This window comes from Sinocyclocheilus anshuiensis, unplaced genomic scaffold, assembly GCF_001515605.1.
Source record: "Sinocyclocheilus anshuiensis isolate Anshui unplaced genomic scaffold, SAMN03320099.WGS_v1.1 scaffold111, whole genome shotgun sequence".
In the NCBI taxonomy this organism is placed as follows: domain Eukaryota; kingdom Metazoa; phylum Chordata; class Actinopteri; order Cypriniformes; family Cyprinidae; genus Sinocyclocheilus; species Sinocyclocheilus anshuiensis.
In genome coordinates this window covers 185,243-208,824 of record NW_015552549.1, presented here as the reverse complement: position 1 = coordinate 208,824, position 23,582 = coordinate 185,243, and the positions used below count along the sequence as shown (strand labels likewise).

Here is a 23,582-nt window from a genome sequence, read left to right as displayed (position 1 = left end):
TTGTTTTCATTCCATGCCCTTTATGGGTAGCTTTTTATTTATAAAACATGATTTTTAAAGGAAATATCTTTGAAATGTTCAAGATATCTTAAAGTCTTAATAAATTGCAATTGTGTTACCTTACAATAAATTAACCATTTTTTTTACATTTAAGTTTGAATATAGTTAAGACTTTAAAGTTAATAGCTTTATGGTTTTAAGTTTCATTAAATTAATTTTTATTTTTAAATTGTTTTTATTTTTATTTAATTAAATTTTTTCATTAAATTAATTTGTAAGTCGCTTTGGATAAAATCATCTGCTGAATGACTAAATGTAAATGTAAGTTAATTTAGCCATTAAAAGCCTTGTGCTTGATGTCATTTTATGAGAAAGATAATTAAATGCTGATATTGCTGATTATTCACATAGTAAGTTTCAATAATTGGTTGTTGGCTGTACAAAAATAAAAAAATATAACAACAAAGTAATAAAATAAGGGGATAATTTTTCTTGAAGCGATTCATTGCCCGAAAGGATGTCATTATCCCACTTTTCTTAATTTATCTAATTAATTGTACATTATTTTAATTAATAAGTGCCTTGGGAGGGCTTATTTATGATGTTAACATGGCTGACGCATAAACTGGGACAATGTTTTTGTCTATAAAAAACAACATACAAAAATAATCTTTTATTTTCATGTTATTTATGTTATATTGGTAACAATATATGTACATGTACAATAAACAATGCCTGTAATAACACTTAAAAACGCAGAATTGCATGCAAAATCTATTTTTCAAAAAGCGAAATCTACCTAGTAGCTTGTGATCCGTGGAGCCACTGGGTGTCGCTGTGAGTTGAAGGAGCGGCTCGGTTCGTGACTCGGATATACAGTGCTCGCATTACCCAGGGTTTCTTCTCTTCGACTACCGCCATAGTGGTGAACGGATAGCGATCTCCGAAATGGTAAGTGGGAATCTTAAATCATCCTTAAACAGGTAGTTGTTCTCATGTATATCTCTTCATTTTTGTATATCAGTGGAAGTTCTTAGGTGGTGGGATTTAATATTTGAGAGATTAATGTTCGGTGAGTAATCGAATCATAGCTCGTATTTCCCCCGTGAAGCGTCGCGGGATGTTGAACTCCAGGCATTGCAGACGCTGACGTCGTGCTTCACATTTGTATTTCAGGCGTCGCATAAGACCTTCAGAATAAAGCGCTTCCTCGCCAAGAAGCAGAAGCAGAACAGGCCGATTTTCAGCATCATTACTCCAGTCTTCAGTGTCACATGATCCTTCAGAAATCATTCTAATATGCTGATTTGCTGCTCAAGGTAATACATAATATTAAGAAATATTTCTTAATATAATGTTGAAAACAGATGTGCTGCTTAATTATTATTTTTTTTTAACTGCCTTTCAAAACTTTAGGGTTTCTATTTGAAATAAATGCTGTTCTTTTGGTTGTTCTATTCATCAAAGAATCCTGATTGTTTCCACAAAATATTAAGCAGCTAAAACTGTTTTCAACATTGATAATAATGAGAACCATTATTATTAACTGAGCACCAGTAATCATTTATAATAGAGCACCAAAACAGTATATTAGAATGATTTCTGAAGGATCGTGTGACACTGAAGACTGGAGTAATGGCTTTGCCATCACAGGAATAAATTACATTTTAAAAAAATGTTAAGATTGTAGTAATATTCCACAATATTACTGCTTTTACTATGTTTTTGATAAAAAATGCAGCCTTGATGAGCATGAGACTTCTTATAAAAACATCAAAAACTTTGTATGTGTATAACTTGTATTTCACGTATTGCTTATAGTTTTTACATTTCTGTCTTAGGATCGGCCTGCAATTCAGCTGTACCAGCCTGGAGCGAGGAGCCGTAACCGGGGCGGAGGAGGAACAGGAGGAGATGGACAGGCAGTGGAGAAGAGGGCTGAGCGGGAGTCCAAGAGCACTCAAGAGAAAGCTGCTGAGTGAGGAAACAGCTCTGTGCTGGCATGACATGATGTCTTGAGAGGAGGGGCTCTGTTCTAATCAGGACAAACACCTCAAAAACATGGTGCTGCCATCAAAAGAAATCCCCCCCCCACACTTTAAAAAAAAAACTTCTCTGTCAGTGACATGAGAGCACATACCTGTTGCCCTCCAGTGCCTGAATGAGCCTCCCAAAGTTTGTTCATGAGCAAGGCAAGTCCTAACCGACGGTTAGATTTGAGAAACGGCTTAATCACGAGAGAAGCCAAAGTGATTGGACCATGATAATTAAAAAGTGACCTTACTTTTGGTACAGAGCCGAACTTGTTTTACTTCATATGCTTTTCTGTTTCATAGTTTAACAAAGGTCTGATCCAGCTTGCTCACCCTTTCTCACTGTTCCATTTTTAGAAAGATCTTTCATGCCTTACCCAAATCCACTGCATTTCACTTCAGACAATCAGTAATAAATTTGTGTTCTTTGAGCATGGATGTAGCCAGCAGCCGTTTTAAAGAGCCTGCTGATCTACAATGTTTCTGTTCTGATTAGGGATTGGTCAGGTGGAAAAAGAGCCATGCTTTATAATGCTGATGCCTTGATCACTGTCAGTTCTTTTCTGCAAGTCGACTAAATTATATGCAAAAACAGATGTGGCCTTTTCTAGTTTTGGAATTGAAGCATATCTTACCACTCAGAAAAATCCAACTTCTGGTTAGCTTGGTTTGGAAACTGTGCTGCCATCCAATTATATGTTCCATTGTAACTAATCCTTAACTCAAAAAACAGCTCGGTTTCCTTTTATAGTTACAGCTTTGTCAAAATGTGAAGAGAAATCCAAAAAACAATAAATGAACAACCTATGTGTTATTTCTAGTTTTTAGTTTTATTTGTCTATTACATTTCTTTGGTCAAAAATCGAATTGTTTTCATTCCATGCCCTTTATGGGTAGCTTTTTATTTATAAAACATGATTTTTAAAGGAAATATCTTTGAAATGTTCAAGATATCTTAAAGTCTTAATAAATTGCAATTGTGTTACCTTACAATAAATTAACCATTTTTTTTACATTTAAGTTTGAATATAGTTAAGACTTTAAAGTTAATAGCTTTATGGTTTTAAGTTTCATTAAATTAATTTTTATTTTTAAATTGTTTTTATTTTTATTTAATTAAATTTTTTCATTAAATTAATTTGTAAGTCGCTTTGGATAAAATCATCTGCTGAATGACTAAATGTAAATGTAAGTTAATTTAGCAGCCTTGTGCCTTGTGCTTGATGTCATTTTATGAGAAAGATAATTAAATGCTGATATTGCTGATTATTCAAGTTTCAATATTCAATAATTGGTTGTTGGCTGTACAAAAATAAAAAAATATAACAACAAAGTAATAAAATAAGAGGGGATAATTTTTCTTGAAGAGATTCATTGCCCGAAAGGATGTCATTATCCCACTTTTCTTAATTTATCTAATTAATTGTACATTATTTTAATTAATAAGTGCCTTGGGAGGGCTTATTTATGATGTTAACATGGCTGACGCATAAACTGGGACAATGTTTTTGTCTATAAAAAACAACATACAAAAATAATCTTTTATTTTCATGTTATTTATGTTATATTGGTAACAATATATGTACATGTACAATAAACAATGCCTGTAATAACACTTAAAAACGCAGAATTGCATGCAAAATCTATTTTTCAAAAAGCGAAATCTACCTAGTAGCTTGTGATCCGTGGAGCCACTGGGTGTCGCTGTGAGTTGAAGGAGCGGCTCGGTTCGTGACTCGGATATACAGTGCTCGCATTACCCAGGGTTCCTTCTCTTCGACTACCGCCATAGTGGTGAACGGATAGCGATCTCCGAAATGGTAAGTGGGAATCTTAAATCATCCTTAAACAGGTAGTTGTTCTCATGTATATCTCTTCATTTTTGTATATCAGTGGAAGTTCTTAGGTGGTGGGATTTAATATTTGAGAGATTAATGTTCGGTGAGTAATCGAATCATAGCTCGTATTTCCCCCGTGAAGCGTCGCGGGATGTTGAACTCCAGGCATTGCAGACGCTGACGTCGTGCTTCACATTTGTATTTCAGGCGTCGCATAAAACCTTCAGAATAAAGCGCTTCCTCGCCAAGAAGCAGAAGCAGAACAGGCCGATCCCACAATGGATTAGGATGAAAACCGGCAACAAGATCAGGTATATCGACATGGTTATTGCCGCTGTAAGGAGCACTGCAATGTTGCACCCGCTACGACGGTCTTAAAGTGATAGTAGTTATTTTTTCTGCTTCTATAGTTTCTAGTAGCCGTCGCATAAGACCTTCAGAATAAAGCGCTTCCTCGCCAAGAAGCAGAAGCAGAACAGGCCGATCCCACAATGGATTAGGATGAAAACCGGCAACAAGATCAGGTATATCGACATGGTTATTGCCGCTGTAAGGAACACTGCAATGTTGCACCCGCTACGACGGTCTTAAAGTGATAGTAGTTATTTTTTCTGCTTCTGTAGTTTCTAGTAGCCAACGAAAGCAGGACGCAATTACAGTGCTAAATTTTGTGGGAGTACTGTCATTATCCTGCTGAGAGCATCCTTCTGCTTTGGAGTCACGAGTACTGTCATCTCTCATATGACATGTGAATGCTCTGTTGTGGAGACACATTTTACTTTGGATTATAATTGTGCATTTTTTACATTGAGGGTGTGCACATTAAGCAACTTTGCTTATCAGTACTTAGACTGGTTTGTTGCTATAGTGTTAACAATGCATTAAATTGATGTATGTGGTGTTTATTACACTACATTTTGTTGTGACATTAAACTGACATATGCTTGATGGGTTTGGATTAGGGCTGCACGATAAATCGCATGCGATATTTAATGCGCATCTTGTCAGAAAGCCGGTTCTGTAATCAGCGGTAAATCTCCATCACCTGCGTGCTTTCACATGGAGCAGCATTAACTACACAGAGCCGTTGTTAAATATCGCATGCGATTTATCGTGCAGCCCTATTTTGTATCATTTCAAACCCTCTTATAATTGGCTGCACTGTTCGTATTTGTTGTGCAATGCAGTTTACTACAATAGCCTAAAGAGTGTAGTGTAATTGATTTTAATGGGTGTTTGCCTCTGTGATGCTTTATCTCGGCAAATCTCTTTGCAGATACAACTCCAAGAGGAGACACTGGAGAAGGACCAAGCTGGGCTTGTAAACACGGTTTACTTCAGCTTCCCCCTCTGTCTGTTCCCTGCCGGGACCACCAACTCATCCAGAGCTGGAGAGAAGCCATGCTATCTGGAGCAGCAGTCTCTCTTTTGTACAGATATTCTGGTTATGTCCTTGCTGAACAATAAAAGATTTGTCATCGAAGCAGAAGTGTTTGTTTCCTCTTTTGTGAAAATGGCAAATGTCAAAGTTGACATCTTCCAGTGGCTGGATTTGCAACAGATTGTTGTGCACAAAAAAACAGCTACTAATAAACACTTTTATTGGCTTTCACTGAGCTTTTACGCTCCTTCTCATGAAGGATAAATACGTTTTTTTATCTATCTAGACATATATGTATTTCTGCAGTTCTTAAAGTCTTAATTCAATTAAATTAAGGCCTTAAAAAGGCATTTATTTTTTCTCTGAGCCAATTTGGCAAGTTTTTGGTCTTGTTTTAATCAATTTTTCAGAAAATATTTGCTTCACAAGTAAATGTATCTTGATTTAAGAATCTTTACACATTTACACTGGAAAAAGAACATGAGAGTTGCTTCCATATTGTAATGGTTGGAAGCAGAAAATTTAAGCCTGAAGTTATTTATTTTTGCTAAATGTAATTAAGAAAGTTGTGTATTTATATACAGTGGTTACAGAAAAGAATCACCCCCTTTAAAATAATCACATCAAAAAAACAGCTACTAATAAACACTTTTATTGGCTTTCACTGAGCTTTTACGCTCCTTCTCATGAAGGATAAATACGTTTTTTTATCTATCTAGACATATATCACTGATTTGGAAAAAGGATCACCTCCTTTTGCTTTAATTACAGCTTTTAGTCTGTTGGGGTATGTCTACTAACTAGTTTAAAGGGTGATGATTCTTTTCTATTTTTCTATACCCACTGTGTGTGTATATATACGGTATAATATATATATATATATATATATAAATAATCGAAAACATTGGTGATAAGTTCCTTGCAACTCGGTTAATTCAAAAGATTAAAATTAATTTAATACACAGCACTGTTATCAAGTTAATAGGTGCCACATTATTAACCATACAAATTTTGTTAAAGGAACAAATTGTAATTGTAAAACAATAATGACCTGAAAACATGATTTTGGCAAAGTCTCAGATATTTTCAAGGAGACCAATGTTGTATAACAGCCTCTTAAATGATGAGAATCGCTGGCTTGTGATTCCTCCTGAACCGTCCACTTCGACTCTATTTTCTTGTGTATGGTCTTCAGCTGGCTGTGCTTGACTCGCACTGTTATTCACATTCAAGTACCCTACAGAGTGTTCATCATCCCAAGCTCCCAGAAGCTCCTTCATTTCTCTAGGTGCATTGTCTTTGAGATACTGCCATGCTCTTTTCCCACTGTAGTCCAAGACATTTATATTAGCACTGAATGCACCAACCAAAGCCTTCACAACCATGTATTGGTTATGCATGGCAGCCACATGAAGAGGCGTCAGACCTCCACTGCCTCTCAAGTTCACATTCACTGACAGCCCCTCTTTTTCTGCATGCCTGAGAAGCTGAATCAGCGTCTCGTCCTTTCCATTTTTGGCCAACCAGTGGAGAGCTGTAAAACCACTGATAAAGTCTTTTCTGCTCAATAAACTGGGATCTTCAGCGAGAAATTCCAGCATAGTGTCATAATTTCCATCCACAACAGAAAGCATCCAGGCGTGCTCCATAGGATCCAAAGCCCATTGCGCACCGCTGTTCAAAGTGTCGCCATACGGTGCCTCCTCTGCTTCTGACGATTTGTGTTGGGATGATAAAATACTTGACAATCCAGATTTATTATTCAAAAACAGCTCTTTCAAATACTTCTTTCGCATAGCGGGGGTGAGGGAGCCCTTCTCCAACGCATCAACTGATAGTCTGCGGGAGGCGCTGCTGCCCCGTTCCTCCAGCTGTTTCTGAAATCTGGATCTACGCGAGGAGGCGCTGAGGGCAGGAGACACGGGTCGAGCGCCATGTCTTGACAAGATTTGCTCCTCAAGGTTTGAGCGGAACTGGCTTGCTATCCTGCTTTTAGGGGAATCTGAATTTCTTACATTGTTGCCTGAAGCTCCGCCGTCTGAATCGGTTGGTTGTTCTGAGGGCAGAGCTGCTTCTCCCACAGGGTCATCATTACAGTGTTCCTCAGAGCTGATGGGCCCGCTGCTGTTCCCCTCATACATACTTTACTTAGATAAGATCCAATTTGAAGAGGCTTACATAACCATATAAAACTGTCTTCCTTAGTCACTTCTCTTAACTATAAATGTTCAAATCTGGGTGGGGAAAAGGGAATATAATATTCGTAAATGAAATAATAAAAAAAAGATTAATAATCTATACTATATGTTTTTATTTAAGAGGAAAACAACAAGCAACATAGTTTAGTTTTCTCTTGGTAAAGAAACGCGCTTCTTCCTCGTTCGTGTTCCTCTTTTTACATTTGCTTTCGAAAAAAAAATCACACTATAATGACTAGGCTATTTTACATTATCACTATTTTATTTTTTAATCTTTTTCTTTTTAAGCCCGCCTTTTACGTTTTCATAAATTCAGTGGTTGATTCAGCCTACTACGTCTGATTAATGTCTGAAAGTTGTACATTTACGTCGAACATTATCATTTTATGTTCTCGTAAAGCTTTACGAGAACTGTGAGTTTAATTGATGAATTTAAATGAATACCTGTCTCTCAGGTAAACCATCCGGTGCCGTAGCTATCACCTGTTGTCGCACAGCTCTTCAAAGCAGGCTATTCTTCCCTCGTCCCTCTAATTCAAGCCGTCTGCACTTAACCAAATAATTTCCTGCGGGTTATAGGGCTTCACAAACCTCTGAACTCTTAGTTAAACGACAGTTTCTCCTTTCTGAGAAGCAGAAACTGCTTTCTGTGAGCTAACGAAACTATTCGAGTGTGTTTTTCCTCACAGTGGCCATTTCCGACGTCCAAACCCTCCCCTTGATAAAGTCTAAAGTTCAAATGCCACTGACTAAATCAACACTTGTCTTCAAACATATTAATTGACTGGTGGAACCGAGAAGGAAGGGGAAAAAAAACTTTTTTTAAATAGCCTATATATAATTTTTTTTTTTTTTTTTTTTCAAATTTAGCCCTGCTTAATTCCATATGATTTAATATGTAGGTTTGCTTCCTTATTTTTGAAATGTTACGTCAGTTTTCAAAATCACCTTCCAGCAACTCATGTCATAATATTCATACATATTAAAATGTATAGTATAATCAGCCTAAATGAGTCAACTTAAATTATGAAAGCATAGAGAACCTAAATCTCTATGCTTTCATAATGCTAACGAAAATAATTCCTATCGTACGCGTGGACATTAAATATTAGGCTATAATTAAATTAAAATGTGTTAAGATGGCCTTTGGAATATTACTATTAAACATTTAAAGTCAGTAGACCGATGTGACATATTTACTTCATAATCGTAACTTGCTGAAATCTTGAATATTTAAGACATATTCTCACCTTTACGCCATTCAGTCATACTTTACTGTAGTTGTTAGACCTAGAAATATGCATTTTAGCGGTTGAGCTGAAGACGAAGAGGACTATACCATTTAATGAAATGGGGGACATAGTGCGATGAGATATTTTGATTATCATGATTGTTTTGGGTGTTGTAACTATCAAACTATGTGTATTTTGGCTATACGTTAATTCGTATACAATTACAATTAAAAAAAATCGTGCAATTACAAAAATAACAGAAGCCGCCATGGCGTCAGTCATGAATGGTACAGTCCATCGTATCTGAGTTCGTCGCTGTAGCTTCTCTCTGCGTGCGTGCTGCAGTTTCCTGTGAAGGGTTGATGCAGGAGAGAACCATGGCGGCCACTGAGATAGCGCGACAAGCGGTAAGAGCACTGTTTTATTACAAAGATGTGCTTTAGGTTTACCAAACTGGACTGGTGAATTGGTACCAGATATTTTAGCGGGTGTGACAATTAGTAGAATAAACCAGTAGGTTTCGATATTCGTGAACGTAATGGCCCATTATCAACAAACTGATTAATTATACAATATTTAAACGGCTGTTATTGTTTGTGTACACGATTAGAGCATATAATCACATTTATTTGCACATTTTACTTAGTACAGCTATCTACATGCAGCTGTTTTGAGGGAAATGGCTTAAAGTTGAGGGCCAACAATAACGCACGAACAGCACGGTTTGAAGTGACCACGATTGATGGATTTTCACAAACAACGATAAAAAAAGATACAGCCACATTCTATTGTATTAAACGACAGTTTAATTGACAGTTTAAGTTAATTGTATTGTATTGTATTGTATTGTAAATTCTATTTAATTCTAGCGCGTCTGGTACCGTTATATTTAGTTGCATTAGCATCCTTGTATCCCCTCAGCACGCTGGGCGTTGTCTTTCATGAAGTATTTCGTACATTAATGCCAGAAACTGGCATATAAAACAATTTCAGATGTATTTTGTAGTAGCTTGTGTTCTGTTCACTCTGGCGTCTCTAATGTGAATATGTAGCTAACATGAGGCAGCAGGCTCGAGACTGAGCTCAAAGGCTGTGAGATATCATAAATGACGTCTATATCAGGCTTTACTACACAAACCAGGGGTTTGAACCAGTATGTTCTGGTTACAGAGCAGCCAGTGGGGTGTTTCTGTCATGATGACCCCCCTTTGGACTCCTTACGGTTGTCTGGTTTGGGAATGTTGCACATGTGGGTCAGATTGTGACTGTTTGTTCAGTCAATAAGATGCTCTCACAGTCTGACTTTTCCTAGTTGCTTGTTTTGCAGTTAATGAAATGTGCATTTTATGGTTCGTGTTATTCCTCAGTAATCCTCATAACAGAACTGATCATCTGGGCTGATTGGTTCTCACTGAAATGAATGCACATTTGGTGACCGTTCATTGCAGTTTAACTTAATGTTTCCATTTGGATAATGGAACTTTATTACATTAGACCTGTGCTGATTGAATGCTCACTCTTCATTTTTATTATTTGAGCAGCAATCTAATGATTTGGCACATTCGCTCTGCTCATCACATAGGTCACACATATGCAAACACCCACACACCAAAGGATATGCTGTAAATGTGGGCAGAAAGCCTTTCCTGCTAGAGTTTTGGCAGGCCAGGTTTCAGACCTGTGTGAACAATGGTAGAGGAAGTGCTGAAGTATAATATGGCCTAAATCTGACATTTGTGTTATGTTATTTACAACCGCTTTGCTTCATAGGAATCTGTGTTACTTGGTAACGGTAACATTTGTCTGTGACTGCAAAAAGGTTTACGTGTCTATCTTCCTGAATGTGGTTTCAACCGTTGAGATCAGACAGGAAAGAGGAAGTGCATAGAGCTGAACCTTTGAGATCTGCACCATAGTATTACAATTTGTCAAAGATCTTACATAGTGTCCATGAGGTGCATGTTATGTACTTTTACTTACTAAGTTGACAATGTTTCTTTTTTTGCATCCTCATGAATGAGGGTGCTTACAAAGACTTTGCATTGCTGAGAAACTGTGTGTGCAAATGATCTTTTTTGGTGAAAGTCATCATGCTTGTTTAATTCATATGGTTTGCTTTTATTTTATCTTAGGGAGAGGGTGCACGTGCCGTCCCACTCTCAGGTCATGTTGGCTTTGACAGCATGCCGGACCAGCTGGTCAACAAGTCCGTCAACCATGGCTTCTGCTTTAATATCCTCTGTGTGGGTGAGTATAGTGTTGGGCGATATGCTCAATTTTCATATCATCCTATCGTCAGCCTGTGAGATCGCCGATACATGATATTATCGTGCTAATTTATGTAATTATTTACTTAGTTTTATTGTGAGAAAGTGAACCAACTCCAGCGTAAAACTAAAAGCAGCCTAATGTTTTTAATATGACTGAATTTGTATTTAACATGATAACAAATTAATAGAAACATCGTAAGTTACTAATTATAATGCTTACATTTCCTCAGTTATTCAAAAAGCAGCTACAAAAAACGAGCAAAGAACATTACCAAAGAACATCATCACAAGCTCAGTCTAGCGCAAGTTTATGCACTTTAAAAACACTCCCGTTAAAATCAGTGAATATACACTGTATGATGAATAAATCTCTTATACTTACATCGCTTGTACATCTGCACTTTGTTGTTAATGAGGAGAGAATTCGCGAGTCAGAATTCAGTCAGCACGCGCTGAACAACGGAACTGTTTCAGTGATGACTCATCTGAACGCCTCTGATTGGCCATTGCATTCATAAGCTCAGCATAATCGTGTGTGATTAGTTAAAACGAGCAATACTGTAAAAACGCGGAAAAAGAAATATAGGCCTAATGCAACAAATAAGCCCTAATATTAATTAGATAGTATTACTAGCCTAATAATAATAATAATAATCGTCTTGCTATTGTCAAAGGCATCAGCCACAGGCGATATCTGTCTGTCGTCGATACACGATACTATCGTCTATCGGCACAACCCTAGGTTAGTGTGTCATGCAAGAGCAGGGGCGAAACTAACTATTTGCTTCAGTGTATGTCACACGCCTTCACTGTGAATGCATACTGATTCTGTCCTGTGACCCACTTACTAAATACTGATGCACTGATGGAGAGCAGTTGCAGGAACTCACAATTTGGTTTCGTTCATACTAGGGCTGCAACAACTAATCGATAAAATTGATTATTATCGATTATGAAAATTATCCACAACGATTCTCATTATCGATTAGTCGGGTCTGCCCTCAGTGGACATCCAACTTCAGCCGGTTGCGTCAAATTACACAATTCATAATCAGCGCAAAAACATTTATTGTGCTGAAATATCTGTTTTTGAAAGTTAAATTAAGGTTTAAAGGTCAACATGCATTGCGAGTATTTTATGAGAGTAGGAACTGTAAAGGGATAACAGTGTGTAATTGTCTGAATATAAATATCAGACGCTTCATAACAGCCTTTTACAGGATAAAGAAATGACAGTAAGACATGACTGTGGTCAAAGTGAACGTGTGTTCCTGCAGAACATTACTCTTACCTATTGGTTACAACTGAGTTTGTGATTTTATTCGTCTTTATAATTTTTATTATTTTAATTTTTAATGCAGAGATTTAAACTATATTCACTATATACAATGCTTAAATTTATTAAAACAAATTTATGTAAGGTTTTTAACAAATTATGGTTTGTGCCACTGCTGCTCTAACAGTACTGGTGATTACCAAAATCATTTTTTAGCTTTCTGTATTGGTTAGTCCTCCAAAATGTGTAAGCTCTTTAGTAACAGTAGTAGGCTATTTCTAATGCTATAATATAATTATTGCTGTTATCTATGAAAGAAAGGCAGAGAGCTTTATAGTGTTTTTTTTTCCAGATACCCAATTACAGTTCACAAGTACATAAACAATGCCAGCAAGAATGCAAGCTGTTATGAAGGGTATAGTAGGCCATTTTTTGTTATGTGAATAAATACTATTTAGTTGTTTAAGTTTATTTGCCTAATAAATGAAAATAACATTTTTTGATTTAAACAATTTTTTGACAGATTCCTAAAATTCCTAAAATGTGTTTTCTCTTTATTATGGCAGGTGGTCTAATAAATTGTTAAGCACTGTATGTTTTCATAGCATTCAGTTGGCACGTTTGTTTGAAGGACATTGGGCAGAATGTGGAATAGTGTGTTTTTTGTAAAAAAAAAAAAATATATATATTTTTATCCGATTAATCGAAAAGAAAAAAGAATCGACCAGCTAATCGATTATCACAATAATCGTTAGTTGCAGCCCTAATTCATACCCTGATTTCATGTGTGGCTTGCTAACTGAAGGTTAGACATTTTCTGTTCTTACTCTCAAAGAACAGTTAAAAAATAGGGGAAATAATCTCTCAAACCATGCTATTTTTCATGTTATTTAACATGGTCAGTAAAAAAATAGTACAAACATACATACCTTCAAGGAGAAATAGACTAGCCTGTGTCATCAAATCAGTCCCTGTATGTTGTGATGATGAAAATGTTATGGGAGTCAGTCTTAACAAGGTGTGTGCATGTGTGGTGTTTTGGCAAAGAGACTGTGGCAGCTGATTTCGCCTCTTGAATCCAGGTGGTGTTTACTGCTGTGTTTAGTTTTGGCTAGTGCTGGTGTGTGTATTTCAGTTCAGTGTTGTTTATCGTTGAGTTGTAAAGTTCTAGTTTTTCTGAAATCTGTGACAAAGAGGGTGATGTTCACACAAAGCAACAATGCATTTTGAGTAATCAAAAGTGGGTAGAGGAGGTCAGACGTGTGCTTAACCACCACAAGGCAGAGACTGAAGGACTGTGCAGGTTCACCCTTGTTTTTAGTAACAAGTGAGTGACGTCATCTAGCCTAAACCTGTATGTGAGTTAGGGCTGTCAAAAAAAAAATCGAATTTCGAATATTCGTCGAATTAAAAAAAAAAAAAAAATCCACATTCGAATGCAAAAACGTTGCATTAGAATTTTAGGTCTGCGTCAGCCGTCAGGCAGCCTATCAGTGGCGCACGAAATGCGACGACGATGTAAGTGTCATTGCATTTTAATGCTTTTGTTAGCCTATCCAGTTGAACCTACTAGATGCGGCGCTGCTACGTTGTTCATTCATATATTGCGGCAAACGCGAGCATCAGTGTGGAGAAGATGTTGTTTACGTCAAAACTGAAACCAAGCCGTTCACACAGAACACATATTTATCACATTTTCTAGAGGACATCTATCACTCGCGTCTGGCACAAAAGAGCGGCATGTTTAGAAAGCCATGTAAAATTAATGTAAGTTCAACTTACTGCATGGTTGTTTATTAGTGAATTTACATTTATAGTAGATATAAAGTTACAGATGTAAAATTATGTTTGAAGTGGACTGCAAGAGAAAAAAAAATGTTCTTAATTAAATTTATTTATTGATCATCCTGTCTTACAAAAACAAAAGTGTGATGCAGCCTTTGGTCAGTATTTAATAATAATATTGAAATTTGTTTGTAAAATGAACATTATGATCTGAGGAAATGTTTATAGCAAACTGTGAACTAGGCAAATGATGCTGCCCCCTCACTAAAAAGCCATATGTCAATAACCCAAGTAAAATTCTAGCTAAATCTTGTGCCTGTGATACTATGACCTCTTTATGCTTTTTGTATTCACTTTGCCTTTGTGAATTATTTATACGAAGACATTGTTTCAGATTCTTTGTTAGGGTCCCCTAAAGTTCAGGGCATCTGCCAGGGCTTTTATCCCATTTCTGCTAAGGCTCTAAGGAGGTAATGACAGAACTCTCTAGAAACTAGTGTAAAGGGAATTTGGCAAATGGCAAGGGACTATTGTCAAGCAGGCCCCTTTCTCCTCTCTTCATTCCTGATTGTTTAGGTTCAGCTTCAGTGCTCCAGGTTTAGTGAATGCTGAGTGCTTTGGCATGCTGTAAATATCATGTGATTATCTGGAGAAGAGAGAAAATGCTTGTGATTCATATAACCATCAGCTTTGATTGAGTTATGTGATGCTCAGTGTGTGTGATGCCTGCATTGCCTTTAATTCAGTCTCAAGAATTTTTGATGCTTTTTGATAGTGAATGCTCATCAGCATTTGATCTGGGTTTAAAATCGCTGCTTTATTTATAGGTGTCAGATGAGGCTTTTTGCTCATGCCTGTAGTGAGGGGCCCGTGGGAATGGGATCTGCAGGCTGAGTTTATGAAGAAATGGCAAATGTGAGCCATCCATATAATTAACATTCTGGTGGTGTTGCATGATGTCCATTTCTACTGCGCTTGTGGTTGTCAGGAAAGCAAGAATAGGACCTTTAGGCAGACTGAACCAGGATTGCTGCATGACTTTTAGACTTTTACACACCAATTATGTGGGTTAAAATCTGAAGTGTATGCATCATCTAAATAGTGCACTTATGTATTAAAGCTGATGTGTGTAATTTTGATGTTAATAATTCATTCTCCTATTCCTGTTTGATATGCTGAATAAAGCTATAATATAGCAAACTTTATTTAATTATTTAAAATATCCTAGACACCATTATAGAAAAAAATAATTGAGAATTGTTTGTACATAGTGATATTTTGAATATCTTAAATGAAGAGCCTAGTAGCTTATTGCTGTGTTTCTTACAGGGGAGACTGGTTTGGGAAAGTCCACCCTCATGGACACCCTGTTCAACACCAAATTTGAGGGTGAACCTACACAGCACAATCAGCCTGGAGTGCAGCTCAAGTCCAACACTTACGAGCTGCAGGAGAGCAACGTTCGCCTCAAGCTTAATGTGGTCAACACTGTAGGCTTTGGAGATCAGATCAACAAAGAGGACAGGTGAGATCTGCTTGTGATCAAATGAGGTTAAGTAAACTGATTCTTTAGCTGCTTTAACCAGAGGCATAATCAGTCCTATGATGATCCATAATGTTAGTTATAATCTTCCACTGGTACATTTGTCATTTGATTATAGGTAAAATCTACTTATTAGGGGTGCTCCGATCAGGATTTTTGAGGCAGATCACAGAAAGCAGTATCTGCCGATACCGCTCACTGATACCAATCTTTTTAAAGCCTTCTTTTGATCATTTATAATTATTTATAGTGATACTCCAATCAGGATTTTTAGACATTTATTCAGGGCCTGAATTTCATTTTTGAAAATGGGGGGGGATTCCACTCTTAGGTGACTCTTGTGAGAGGAAAAGCAGCTTTCACACAGGAGTCTGCTCCTGATCCGTGGCTGTTTACCACAAACACAACATTTATCCATTATTTTGATTTCAAATCCAAACACTGTCACTGAAAATGCTTTTTCAGCTTTGCAATTCTTTTTTCACAGTATAGTAATACAATCTTTCACAGATATGTTTAAATATAAGCAACACATTATAGCGGTTCATAAAGAACTTTGTTTTCCTACCTCCACGAGTGCCATCTATTATTGCCTTGTTTATCTAAACATGTTCTTTCCCTTTAAACCTAGCCAAAAAGCTGTATGTGTTGACTGTGAAACACAGTAGATTTTAATAATATGCATTTATGGTGTAATTACTACATTTTCGTGTCAATCCATGTTCATATTTACTGCAAAAAATGCGCTGTTACTTTAATTCAGCGCTTGCAGCGCAGCAATAGACTCGGTGCCGAAACCATCTCTGCACTGCTGCAGAGGCACCGCTACTGGAACGCACTGCCGGACCGCAACGGTGTGCAGTGCGCACACTTTATTAATCTGCTAACATGAGCGCGGAAAAAATACGCACCACATTCGCAGTATTAGTGCTTCTAAGCAAATGAAGAGAATACAAGTACACATATGCTGCACAACTTGAAGCTGGCCCGTAAGACATTTGCATATTTTGAGAGAGAGCGCACGCGCTGATTCACTCACGCTGTTTGTGAAATTACGTCTCACACAAGGTTTTCAAATTACTTTAGAAGTTATTTAATTAAGAAATATGAAGGTGAGTACCTCACCTTCAGCATTATAATGATTTCACCCGCGGTGGACAGAGACTGAGACGGTGCCGGTGCATGTCGTGTCAAACCTTCTCACGGCAGCATCATCAGCTTGATCGTTTTTTTGAGATCGGACTTTTCAGAGACCGCCGATCAATCAACCCAAAGCGATTATCGGCTGATAGTGATCGGTAGCCGATCAATCGGAGCACCCCTACTACTTATCATTAATAACACATTGTTGGTTTTAATTGTCAGTGTGTGTGAAACATATTGTTATAAACGTAATTATTATTATAAAAAAATTATAATAATTTATATATCAAATTCAGTCTAGTATGTTTCATAATAGATAATAAACCTCAGATGAGAAACCATGATCAGCTTTATTTGTCATTAGTCATGACTACAAAGAACATTGTGTTGGATTTTTTTAAATTGCAGAACAATAAATGATTACTTTTTACTGATAAATTAAAAGATTTTACAGAGGATTCACTACTCTTTAAAGCCCCTGTTTATTTTGGGACTTCATAGTCTTTGTGGCATTTTTCATAAGAAAAAAACTCACAATAAAAGGAATTTTGTTGTTCCTGCTTTTCTTGATCTCTGTCATGTCATGTGACACTTGTGTGCAGAGCTCAATATAATATAAAGTTTGGATGGCATCATGAAACCAGATATAACCCCACTTTCAGGGTTCTGATGCCGTGGGCTAAGAAAGTGCCAGTTATAAAGGATTTTCATGGTGTTCAGATTTGACTGAAACGGCATGTTATTAAGCTGAATGGTTGTGACAAGCTTTATTTTGCCTGAAGATGCACTTTTATGAGTCTTGAGCTATCCAACTATTTATAGATACCTGAACCAGTACTTTTTCCCATCAAAGCTCACAGAGTTTTATTTTACAGTTCTGTAATAAGCCTGAAGCTTTAAACTCTTTGTACATTAACACTAATCTTACTTACGTGTGAGTGTTAAGTTTGTGTGTTTCTTTTGGACGCAAGTAATTATTTCCATGTTTTTCATTGTTCAATTTGCAGTTACAAGTCTATTGTGGAGTTTATCGATGCTCAGTTTGAAGCATACCTTCAGGAGGAACTGAAGATTAAACGCACCCTACACAGTTATCATGATACTCGGATCCACGCCTGTCTGTATTTCATCGCTCCTACTGGACACTCGCTAAAGTCCCTTGACCTGGTTACTATGAAGAAGTTGGACAGTAAGGTTAGTGATGTATTTTATTTTTAACAAATGTCTGATCACATTTATGACTGATCAGTATGACAATATGGTCAACGGTAGAAATCTCTTAGTCGGTACAGTATTTAATGCAGTGGGCTATCAAAAATACATTACTTTGTGATTATTATTTTTTTATTCTAGCAAAAGTAACTTATCTTTTAACCAATAATAATAATAATCATGTTTTTATTGAATTATTATAAAAATAGGCTTTTATTTAAGTAATGTCTGCTATATATGTGGCTTAGCATTATTTACTGTTTTATTGTGCAGAGCAGTTGATGTTTTAAGATGTGGGTTATTAAGCATTCAGCTGATGGCTATGCCATATTTAATGTCATTGGAGCTGTGTAGATGGAGTCAGTGAAGGTCAGCTGTGTAATACTGCATTCTTTTTCATCTCTATCTGTGCTGCACAGACTCCCTGAACAAAGATGCTCTGCATCCACACGAAACCACGAAACCGACACAAAACAATGTAGTATACATGCCAGACCAGTATTTGGCGCTGTAATTTTGCCACAGAGATGCCGTGTGGACGAAACGCCTATACGATACAAAATGTATGCATATACAGCTAAACGCGTCTCCGTGTGGAGATCTGAAGCGGAGCCTAACAGTTGCCTCGTATGTTTGAGAAGAGATTCCTGTGTACTTGCACTGTGGCTAAACCTTTATTTAAAGTGCCTGAGTTAACCTCACAATTCATCAGTAGTAAATTACAGGAAACAGACAAAGCGTAAAACTAGTGGCCAGGCTACTGAGAATAGTATTTAGATGGTGGTGTGGGAGGCAGGAGTGTAAAAATTGAGTGAGTGGGATCAGAGCACTCCATATGTGCACTTGTGTGTTAGAGAGAGGTGTTTGATTATAACCGCCCCTCCCCACCTAGTCTCAGCCTCAGACGTCATGCCTACGGACCGTTGGCTAAACATCTGATGCTAGAATCTTTAAAATACATCCGAGAGTTTTACACACCGGTCTGTTATTGTGGCGACATTTCCACGCCCGAAACGTGATGCTGAACGAAACGAACTGATTGGTTGTTTGACATGTCGCTCAAACGGCCTCATGGGCAGCCCTTGGCCAATGAAAGCTGCCATGAATTCCAGACCTTCAGCTGTCAGTCTGAAGGTCTGGCTACGCGAGACTACTCCCCACCCATTAGCATGGTTAGCACTTATCCTGCATAGTTAGTTTTTAACCCCCATGAGACTTGAGATTAAAGGAATTATTCATCAAAAAAATAATCATTTACTCACCTTCATGTTGTTCCAAAACTGTCTTTCTTTTGTGGAACACAAAATGAATTTTTAAAGAACATCTAGGCCATTTTTTCTATATAATGAAAGTGAGGCTCTCAAGGCTGAGGCTCTCAAGCTTTAAAGAAGCAAATGTTTATTTTTAGCTGAACTAGGCCTTTAAACACCCTCTCTGAATTGGTTTCAAAGTGAATGTCAAATAGCTGCATATGCTTAATTCTGTTCCAGTTTGAGGCACGTTCAGATGTGAGCAGGATGAGCTTATGTAAGCTTGCACAGCGTTCTATGGAGTCAATTTTAATTGCATTAACTGCTCCTAATTAAAGTTTTCTAAAAGAGTAGTCTATTTGTGCAAATACATGTGTCTGCAGCAGCCTCTGCACGTGAAGTAAATGCAGTCGTTCTTCTGCTCTCTGTGTGCCATTTATTCCATTTGCTCAGGCATAACAGGAGAAAAGCTGAGTGTCTGTGTTTGTCTGGACTTAGCCAGATGTTCTGAGGTTGATTTGAGCTGCTGTATTTAGTTTATTTATCTGTATTTAGTTATTTACTGCCTGAGTGGTTGAAAGTTAGCTGTCTGAAAGGGAAATATTTACTCACTAGAGCTGTTTGGAGTTTTATACGCACAGAAATCATCTGACCACTGCTGTGTTTGGTTGTCATCTTAATTCACGTGTATATAAATTGATTTAATTTCTGATTACTGATTATTCCCAAATGCCTACAAAAAGTCTTTCTCCTCTTATGTACAGGTGAATATCATCCCCATCATCGCCAAATCAGATGCCATCTCAAAGAGTGAACTTGCTAAGTTCAAAATTAAGATCACAAGTGAATTGGTGAGCAATGGGGTCCAGATCTACCAGTTTCCCACTGACGATGAGACTGTGGCAGAGATCAACTCAACCATGAATGTAAGTAACCAAGGATTTTTTCGTTTTCAGCCAAAACATTTTTTGGAGGGACAAAATCATTGAGTGAAAAAGTGTGGTTTAATTAGAGCTTCTCTGATGACACGTTTTGACCATGTCTGTGTTTTATATGTGCACACAATATGGATAAACTACTAGAATTTTGATAAATATATGCATTATATTACATACTCATTTTATTTGCATGAGACTGTGGCAGAGATCAACTCAACCATGAATGTAAGTAACCAAGGATTTTTTCGTTTTCAGCCAAAACATTTTTTGGAGGGACAAAATCATTGAGTGAAAAAGTGTGGTTTAATTAGAGCTTCTCTGATGACACGTTTTGACCATGTCTGTGTTTTATATGTGCACACAATATGGATAAACTACTCCGTGTTTAAACCATGGGAAAATGTCAATACAACAACTTGCCTCAGAAAAGCCAGTCAATGTCCAAAACACATTAGTCAGCTGGAAGAAAAGCTCTATGGAGGAGAATTTTGATAAATATATGCATTATATTACATACTCATTTTATTTGCATTATTTTTATGTCTTTCATTATTTCGTTATGTCTTCATTATTTAATGTATGCTTGAATAAATCATTTAAATTTCACAACAAATTAAATTTGGGTAGAAACATGAAAAGTCAATATAAACAATGTCTTTGTGCTATTTAAATGTTTATATACAACTGTAGACAGTTTTTATTTGAGAGGGGACAGTTAAATTTGATTAATTTATTTGATTATTAAATAAACTTTTATTTTTGGTTTTCAGCAAGATGAACATTTAAATTTGGTTACCGTTCGGTTACTGTTATGTAAACACTGTTTCCCACAGGATTTTGTAAGACTTGTGGCAACAGGTAACGTCACATGTTAATTAGCATATTTATGACGTCATTGCGTCGGGTTTACGTTCGGACAAGTTTTGGCACTTAAGATCTGTTCTACTCTCTGAATTGTCACATACTGTAATACAACTGAATGCCCAATAAAGCTGTTCCCATTTACACATTTTCTGTTGTCATGCATAAAACAAGTATAAATAGTGACTAAACACAAACCATTAATACTACGTTAACCAGGAATCACTCTTACTATACTCCTTAAATCCTGATTTATAATGCACAACATCGTCTGAATAAATCAACATACATCTAGACTAAAGAGCGACTATATGTGGTGGTTTTGGCTATATTCATTTTTTGTCTCATGCAGCGCACTGTCTGCATCTGAATAACAAACTATGTGCATATTAACAGACCAACTATGTTCATATTTATAAGCCCAAACAGTCAGTAAGCAACAGGTGGTTAGAAACGCTGTGTTGTACTTATTTATTGACTAGTCCGCTGCGGTACGGCCAACTGAATGCGCTGCTTCTCTGCCGCTCACTGCACAGAATAGACGCTAAGAGAGGCGATACTGCGCCGGGAAATTCAGACCTCGCGCTCGTGGGGCAGTACTGGAGAAATCTTCCAACTGAGCAACAGCTAAGGTTTATCCATGCAGTCGTTCTTCTGCTCTCTGTGTGCCATTTATTCCATTTGCTCAGGCATAACAGGAGAAAAGCTGAGTGTCTGTGTTTGTCTGGACTTAGCCAGATGTTCTGAGGTTGATTTGAGCTGCTGTATTTAGTTTATTTATCTGTATTTAGTTATTTACTGCCTGAGTGGTTGAAAGTTAGCTGTCTGAAAGGGAAATATTTACTCACTAGAGCTGTTTGGAGTTTTATACGCACAGAAATCATCTGACCACTGCTGTGTTTGGTTGTCATCTTAATTCACGTGTATATAAATTGATTTAATTTCTGATTACTGATTATTCCCAAATGCCTACAAAAAGTCTTTCTCCTCTTATGTACAGGTGAATATCATCCCCATCATCGCCAAATCAGATGCCATCTCAAAGAGTGAACTTGCTAAGTTCAAAATTAAGATCACAAGTGAATTGGTGAGCAATGGGGTCCAGATCTACCAGTTTCCCACTGACGATGAGACTGTGGCAGAGATCAACTCAACCATGAATGTAAGTAACCAAGGATTTTTTCGTTTTCAGCCAAAACATTTTTTGGAGGGACAAAATCATTGAGTGAAAAAGTGTGGTTTAATTAGAGCTTCTCTGATGACACGTTTTGACCATGTCTGTGTTTTATATGTGCACACAATATGGATAAACTACTCCGTGTTTAAACCATGGGAAAATGTCAATACAACAACTTGCCTCAGAAAAGCCAGTCAATGTCCAAAACACATTAGTCAGCTGGAAGAAAAGCTCTATGGAGGAGAATTTTGATAAATATATGCATTATATTACATACTCATTTTATTTGCATTATTTTTATGTCTTTCATTATTTCGTTATGTCTTCATTATTTAATGTATGCTTGAATAAATCATTTAAATTTCACAACAAATTAAATTTGGGTAGAAACATGAAAAGTCAATATAAACAATGTCTTTGTGCTATTTAAATGTTTATATACAACTGTAGACAGTTTTTATTTGAGAGGGGACAGTTAAATTTGATTAATTTATTTGATTATTAAATAAACTTTTATTTTTGGTTTTCAGCAAGATGAACATTTAAATTTGGTTACCGTTCGGTTACTGTTATGTAAACACTGTTTCCCACAGGATTTTGTAAGACTTGTGGCAACAGGTAACGTCACATGTTAATTAGCATATTTATGACGTCATTGCGTCGGGTTTACGTTCGGACAAGTTTTGGCACTTAAGATCTGTTCTACTCTCTGAATTGTCACATACTGTAATACAACTGAATGCCCAATAAAGCTGTTCCCATTTACACATTTTCTGTTGTCATGCATAAAACAAGTATAAATAGTGACTAAACACAAACCATTAATACTACGTTAACCAGGAATCACTCTTACTATACTCCTTAAATCCTGATTTATAATGCACAACATCGTCTGAATAAATCAACATACATCTAGACTAAAGAGCGACTATATGTGGTGGTTTTGGCTATATTCATTTTTTGTCTCATGCAGCGCACTGTCTGCATCTGAATAATGTGCAATGTGCATATTAACAGACCAACTATGTTCATATTTATAAGCCCAAACAGTCAGTAAGCAATTAGAAACGCTCTCACTGCACAGAATAGACGCTAAGAGAGGCGATACTGCGCCGGGAAATTCAGACCTCGCGCTCGTGGGGCAGTACTGGAGAAATCTTCCAACTGAGCAACAGCTAAGGTTTATCCAAAAAAGTCGCTAGGTTTGTCAGTATGTGCCTTTTATGGAAAAAAAGTCGCTAAAAGGGTCTGAAAGTTGCTAAATATAGTGCTAAAGTCGTGCTTGTGTGTGTGAGATGCAGGAGCTGATGGGGGGCGGTGGATATTTGTGGCGGTTAGTGTGGATATTATGGACCGCCACAAATAAATCGATGTATGGGAAGCACTGGTTGATCCAGTTTCTCTCTCTCTCTCTCTCTCTCTCTCTCTCTCTCTTTAAAAAAAAA

At 37.0% G+C, this 23,582-nt stretch overlaps 3 protein-coding genes and 1 long non-coding RNA gene across 7 annotated transcripts in view; 3 read left to right on the top strand and 1 right to left on the bottom strand.

Annotated features, from left to right (window-relative positions):
* Window positions 1–854: 854 nt before the first annotated feature.
* On the top strand, window positions 855–1,226 carry LOC107664361 (uncharacterized). The gene is made up of 2 exons (XR_001631447.1): window positions 855–951; window positions 1,177–1,226. It is a non-coding gene; the product is annotated as an uncharacterized LOC107664361 (long non-coding RNA).
* A 2,966-nt stretch (window positions 1,227–4,192) lies between these two features.
* LOC107664311 (60S ribosomal protein L39-like) lies at window positions 4,193–5,354 on the top strand. Its single transcript, XM_016454839.1, has 3 exons — window positions 4,193–4,207; window positions 4,292–4,395; window positions 5,148–5,354. Exons 1-3 carry the CDS (start codon window positions 4,193–4,195, stop codon window positions 5,194–5,196), a joined length of 168 nt encoding a protein of 55 aa, XP_016310325.1. The 3' UTR covers window positions 5,197–5,354.
* Window positions 5,355–6,200: 846 nt separating this feature from the next.
* LOC107664331 (ankyrin repeat domain-containing protein SOWAHD-like) lies at window positions 6,201–8,154 on the bottom strand. Its single transcript, XM_016454859.1, has 2 exons — window positions 7,895–8,154; window positions 6,201–7,486 (listed from the first exon to the last, which is right to left on the bottom strand). The coding sequence occupies exon 2, from the start codon at window positions 7,391–7,393 to the stop codon at window positions 6,329–6,331; it is 1,065 nt and encodes a 354-aa protein (XP_016310345.1). The 5' UTR covers window positions 7,394–7,486; window positions 7,895–8,154; the 3' UTR covers window positions 6,201–6,328.
* An 854-nt stretch (window positions 8,155–9,008) lies between these two features.
* The window catches only part of LOC107664349 (septin-6), a 31,405-nt gene continuing 16,831 nt past the window's right edge, over window positions 9,009–23,582 (top strand). For all 4 annotated transcript variants that reach the window (XM_016454889.1, XM_016454891.1, XM_016454888.1 and 1 more), the window contains exons 1-5: window positions 9,009–9,089; window positions 10,815–10,929; window positions 15,343–15,538; window positions 17,707–17,893; window positions 19,926–20,087. In XM_016454889.1, coding sequence (XP_016310375.1) covers window positions 9,045–9,089; window positions 10,815–10,929; window positions 15,343–15,538; window positions 17,707–17,893; window positions 19,926–20,087 — 705 coding nt within the window. In that variant the 5' untranslated portion in view covers window positions 9,009–9,044. The remainder of the gene's footprint in view (window positions 9,090–10,814; window positions 10,930–15,342; window positions 15,539–17,706; window positions 17,894–19,925; window positions 20,088–23,582) is intronic.

Excerpts from the sequence above, each read along its gene's own strand:
- LOC107664331 (XM_016454859.1), bottom strand. The coding sequence starts at position 7,393 with ATGTATGAGGGGAACAGCAGCGGGCCCATCAGCTCTGAGGAACACTGT.
- LOC107664311 (XM_016454839.1), top strand. Across the intron at positions 4,396-5,147 it reads AAAACCGGCAACAAGATCAG|ATACAACTCCAAGAGGAGAC; the intron begins GTATATCGACAT and ends ATCTCTTTGCAG.